Below are 5,453 nucleotides of genomic sequence, written 5' to 3'. Positions count from 1 at the left end.
GATGGTATTTGTTGGTTGTATAGGTAGGGGTGCTAGCAGCGATGGTGGATCAACGTTGATTTTTGTTGGTGGTGCAGGCAGTGGTGGTGCGGTGGTGGTGCGGTGGTGATGGTTGTGGTCGTCATGTTGGTGTGGTGTCAGGGTGAGGGTGGTAGTGGTATGTGACCAATTATTTAGTTATTTGTGACCTAAAAACTTGATAACTTGTGACTAAAAAATGATCCGTGACCAACTAATTCCAAAATCTATGACTGACAAATAAACTGTGACCTAAAAATTCAATAACTTGCGATTTAAAAATAATTTGTGACCAATTAATTTGAAAATATGTGACTGACTAAAAAACTGTGACATATAATAATTTTGATTTGTGGCCGATGAAAGAATTTGTGACCAGTTATTTTTACAATATGTGACATTGTGATCTTAAAGTACATATCTGTGACCATAAATTTTATAACTGTGACCGTAATATGTTTCATTAATAAAATATTTTTAATTAATTAACACAAACCTGATTTTTGCATGTTAGAACTTTAGGCCTGGAATTTGAATTGGCCATACTTAAAGCCTGATTCATGAATTTTTCCCTTTAGAAATTTGTTGGGTTAGGTCAAGCTAGCTAGGCTAGGGCTTAGGAGATAAAGTATCAATTAATCACCTAATTTGTTAATTTGTTTAGAAAAAATTAAAATAATTTGATTTGTTCAATATAAAAAAAATAAAAATTATGAATATTCAGTTCTTTGTCTAGAATCGAGAATCGAACCGTACCCGTCGATTTTTAATTCAGATACCCGTTCGGGTATTTAACTTGAGAAGAATCGTCGGGTTCGGTTCGGTTCGGGAGATTTGCCCAGCTCTAATTCTGAGTGAAAGACAATAACCGCATATCCACATATCACTATTGATCCGTACCATATGTCTTGTGAGAAATATATTTAAATTGAAGGTTGAATTAAAATATTGGTAATATATTTTAGAGAAGTCTACTTCATTAAGCATTGTTGGTAAATACCAAAATGAAGGACTGAGACATTGAAGAAGTACTGCAATATAATTAATTCGATAGAAAGGCACCATCTCTCAAGTGAAAGATCTGTTTTATTTATAGGTGCCTGTATGATTGATATTTACAACTTAATCATCTCTAATCATCAATAGAAAATTGTAAGAACCGAAGAATCATCTGTTCTTCGCTTTCAAATTAAATGATTTAATGCCCAGCAGTTATTATTACTATTTATTTATTTATAGAATTCCCTCCTGCGTATCACTGGTTTAGTGAAATTCCAATGTGTATATATCTTGCAATTTTAAGTTAATTCACATACACACGAATTAAATAGTATCTCGACTGTCAATAGGATATGCTTGTGTTGCTCCTCCCTCGTCTTCACGTCATTATCTTCCTTAAGAAAAACTTTAGCGGTGCACATTAACATGTATAGCCATATTGACATACAGCTGAGACCCACACCGAGGGCTTCCACTTATTGTTCTTCTGATTCTTTTTTTTGCCTTAAAGAAGCTTCTATTTTCATATTGTCATTCCTTATCTTGATTCCGAATTTATTGGTTGGAAGAAAATTAGTTTCATATTATTATTTATAAGTATAGCAAAAATTAAATAAATAAAAATAGTTTTCTTTTGTGAAAAAATTCACATTTTATATTTTTTGTTTCGTTTACGAGAAGTATAAATAAAATTTATAATTATTATCAAAATAATCTATAATTCTTTGACCTGCCACAATAATTTTATTATTAAGATTGATTGTATCTGGTGAAAAGGGAAAATGTAGTCATTTTATGCTTCTGTCCACCGATCTCTCTTCAATTCAAAGAACCTCAGGTTTTTCTCTCGCTTGAGGGGATTCTGTAACTGTCTAGATTATAACTTCTCACAGGTTCTACAGATAAACAAGTGTCTTTTGCCCATTTTCGTTAATGGATTGCATGACCCCTGTTTATGATTTCAAATCGTCCGTGGGTAATATATTGTTTGATTGGATGAGTATTGTTTATGTGTGCATTTTAGTTGGTTGAAAAACTACTTGTAAAATCAACTGACATATAAATTTCTGTTTTCCTCTGCTTGTATCGGGAAGAAACAACAGTGCCTTGGTTTATTGTTTTATTACGAGCTGCTGCAATTGTTCTATCTACTCCGGATATGTGATTACAAGAATGCTGCTCACCGTGTTGACAAATTGGATGTTGTTATAAAGTCTGACTTGCAACGGATGCAACATATGCGAGAACTCACCAAAGAGCTTGATGCACTAAATCACAGTCTCTCCCACTCTGATTTGAACTACAGGGACAAATCTGCTCTTACTGAAAAACAAGCTCAGCTTGAAGAACGACTTGGTAATTATAGTGGGATGAGTTTAACTGGGAAAATGCCTTTGGAACCTGCATATTTTGGAAATGTGAAACGAGCATGGGCTGATAAACTTGAGCTGGCCCCCCCTCCCATTGATGGGGAATGGCTACCAAAAAGTGCAGTCTACGCGTTGGTAGATCTTATGGTGGTTGTTTTTAGCCGCCCAAAGGGACTTTTTAAGGAGTGTGGAAAGAGGGTTCAATCTGGAATGCAAATTATCCAAGGTTGGTTTTGGTAATCGGGATGTAATTTTAATATCTACATTTGAAATAACCCTACATTGCAGTTCTTGTGCATGTAGAAGTGAATGGATGGCGATATGTTTTCTCTCAATTGTTATCCATATGGACATATATTTGGTTATTACCAATTTATTTGTTGCCAAAAGATAATATATACTCTGACATGAATGAACCTGAAAATGGTTTGTCTCCTAACTGTTCTAAGTGAAGAAGCTTGTTATAGTGTGATCAATGTGTCCATATTGTGCGACCAGGGTTTTTTAAGATTCCCAGAAGTACATTAACTTCCAATTTATTGGCCCTTCGTCTTTGCTGGTTTTCAGTTGTTTCGGAATAGTTTGACCTCTTTACCTTTAGGTGCTATATCTAGGCATTAGGCAATTCCTGAAATTATTCTTGTCTTAGTGAAACCAATTCAGAGTTGTCATGTTGCAGGTGATGCTTACTTGTTTAAAAGGTTGCGGGATATTTAGACTGGTTATATTACTTGGATTGTCAAATTCAATTGATAGAAGCCGTAGAGGGATATATTAATTACATGCTTGCTTTTCTTACGGTCCTGCATGTAGTATTTAGAAGGGCATTCCATGGGTCTTCATCAATTGCACCTTATTTTGTTTCTATCTGCAACTTGATTTGATTAACCATAAGATCTATGAAGTTATTTAACACATCAAGACTAAACTGTGAAGAAAAAATAGAATTTATGAAACTTTACTAACGTCTGGTGACTAGATATGGAAGGAATTGGTAAATACATGCTTCTGAAAGATTTTTGCAATTTGTGCTAAAATGTCGATAAAAAACCTTACTTGTTGTTTTGATTGAAAGTCATTTGGATAGTTGATGAATGAACAAAGGTGTTGCTTAAAGCCTGTAAAAATTGCAGTCCAGCGTTAGGTTCTCTTTAGACCTGAATTATTCTCTTTCTTGCAGAGGAATTGGTGCAACTTGGAATTACTGATGGCATTAAAGGTTAGGCTTTCATTTATATCGGTAAATCATGTTTCTGATGCATGGTGTCATTAGTAAGCTCCCAATGAAATTCTCTATGAATTAAGAACAATTTTTAAGGAATTCAGATATTTCTCTATTTTTGTAGGAAAATACTGAATATGTGCTTCTAAGGTCTCTTGACATATTTTTTCTTTAATACACTGAATGGCAGAAGTAGAACTGCAACACTCTGCAATATGGATGGCTGGGGTCTATTTGGTGCTTCTAATGCAGTTCCTTGAAAATAAAGTAACTATCGATCTTACACGAACTGAATTTGTTGAGGCACAAGAGGTTGGTTATTTCCTGTTCAGTTGCCATATTAGTTAAATGTGCATTTTCAATTTAATTTAAGTCTTAACTTATAATATCATGTTAATTGAACAAGTTAATAGAATGATGCAAAATAATTCGTTGCTAAAAAGCTTCTGACCATATTTCTGGTCATATATTTCTCTATTCTCATTTATTTGTTGCTTATTGTTTAGAAGACATTATTTTCAATGTTAAAATAAAGGCACTGCAAGGTTATTTGTTATTTATGTTTTACGGATGAAGCCTTGATCCAGTTTTTGATGGCATCCTAAGTCTGTGGAATCTGCAACGTATAACCTCCCTCCAGAACCAAAAAACAAGAAGAAAAAAAGCCAAAAAAATTTGCATTTTGTTTAGAAGTTCAATACTGAAGAGCATGCCTATCAATTGTACCATGTGTTTATTGTTATTTGGAAGATACTCTAGAAAGGAATTTTACTTCGTCAGATGAAAGACTTTTGATTTGCAATGAATTTGAAATAAAGTTAAGTGTCTTGAATTTTCAAGAAGGACAATCTTCTAGCTGTATAAAACGATGTATAATTTAGATTTAATGAAGAACCATGTTTCATTGCAGGCTTTGATACAGATGAGAAATTGGTTTATTCGCTTCCCAACAATCTTACAGGCCTCTGAGAGTATCATTGAGATGCTACAAGGGCAGTATGCTCATTCTGTTGGCTGCTATAGTGAAGCTACTTATCATTTCCTTGAAGCTTCGAAGGTAATTCTTTGCTGGCACTGGTACCTAGATAGGTGCCGTTTACACATTCTTTTCTGTATATTTTTACATAGATGATTTTCTTCTTGGCGTTAATTGTTACTAACATACTTGTTGATCCCCTGACATAGGCCTGAGTTTGGAAACTCAAATAGGATAAATTGTTTTTTTTTTTTTTCCCTTGATCTGTGTATAAGAAATCTACACAAGCATTTTTAATGAATTTTATCTGCTTGATCTATATGTTTTTCATTTTTAGTTGACGGAGAGCAAGTCAATGCAAGCCATGTTCCACATTTATGCAGCAGTCTCTTACATCTGCATTGGAGATGCTGAATCCTCTGCAAAGGTATTGTATTTCCTGCCAAGATCTGAATTTGTATTTGTAGACGGCACTGTTAGATCTTCTTACTTGGACTAGCTTTTCTACAGGCTGTTGACCTGATTGGACCAGTTTTGGGAGTCGTTGATTCTTTTGTTGGAGTGCGAGAGAAAACCAGCGCCCTTTTCGCCTATGGCTTTCTACTGATGAGACAGCAGAATCTACAAGAAGCTAGGTAGAAGTTGCTACTCTCGTTTCATTACATCATATCCTCCCATATTGTATGAATATACCTTTGCTAGTGCATGTTTAGTGCATCTCTTTACCCAAGTAAAATATGTTATGTAAACTCCGTAGGATAAAGTTGCTTATCCTTTTTCTTATTAGTTTTGTGTTTGTAATTCCCATATCTATATCTTTTGGAAGGTGCGGGTTATTGGGTTGTTGGGGGGGGGGGGGGGTGTTTAA

The 5,453-nt window shown here is 34.6% G+C and overlaps 1 protein-coding gene across 1 annotated transcript; it reads left to right on the top strand.

The window, feature by feature from the left end:
* Position 1: 1 nt before the first annotated feature.
* On the top strand, positions 2-5,243 carry LOC111392977 (sister chromatid cohesion protein SCC4-like). Its single transcript, XM_023018387.1, has 7 exons — positions 2-91; positions 2,112-2,613; positions 3,568-3,606; positions 3,800-3,921; positions 4,520-4,666; positions 4,923-5,012; positions 5,096-5,243. The coding sequence occupies exons 1-7, from the start codon at positions 2-4 to the stop codon at positions 5,222-5,224; spliced, it is 1,119 nt and encodes a 372-aa protein (XP_022874155.1). The 3' UTR covers positions 5,225-5,243.
* The last annotated feature ends 210 nt before the right edge of the window (positions 5,244-5,453 follow it).

This window comes from Olea europaea, chromosome 4, assembly GCF_002742605.1.
Source record: "Olea europaea var. sylvestris chromosome 4, O_europaea_v1, whole genome shotgun sequence".
Taxonomy (NCBI): domain Eukaryota; kingdom Viridiplantae; phylum Streptophyta; class Magnoliopsida; order Lamiales; family Oleaceae; genus Olea; species Olea europaea.
The sequence above is the reverse complement of the archived record's forward strand: the minus strand, read 5'-3'. Positions and strand labels throughout refer to the sequence as shown.

What these genes read in the sequence shown, in the direction of transcription:
- LOC111392977 (XM_023018387.1), top strand. Translation starts at nt 2, where the DNA reads ATGGTATTTGTTGGTTGTATAGGTAGGGGTGCTAGCAGCGATGGTGGA. An exon ending in TGGAATGCAAATTATCCAAG is followed by an intron (nt 2,614 to 3,567) that starts GTTGGTTTTGGT and finishes TCTTTCTTGCAG; the next exon opens with AGGAATTGGTGCAACTTGGA. An exon ending in ATTTCCTTGAAGCTTCGAAG is followed by an intron (nt 4,667 to 4,922) that starts GTAATTCTTTGC and finishes TTTCATTTTTAG; the next exon opens with TTGACGGAGAGCAAGTCAAT.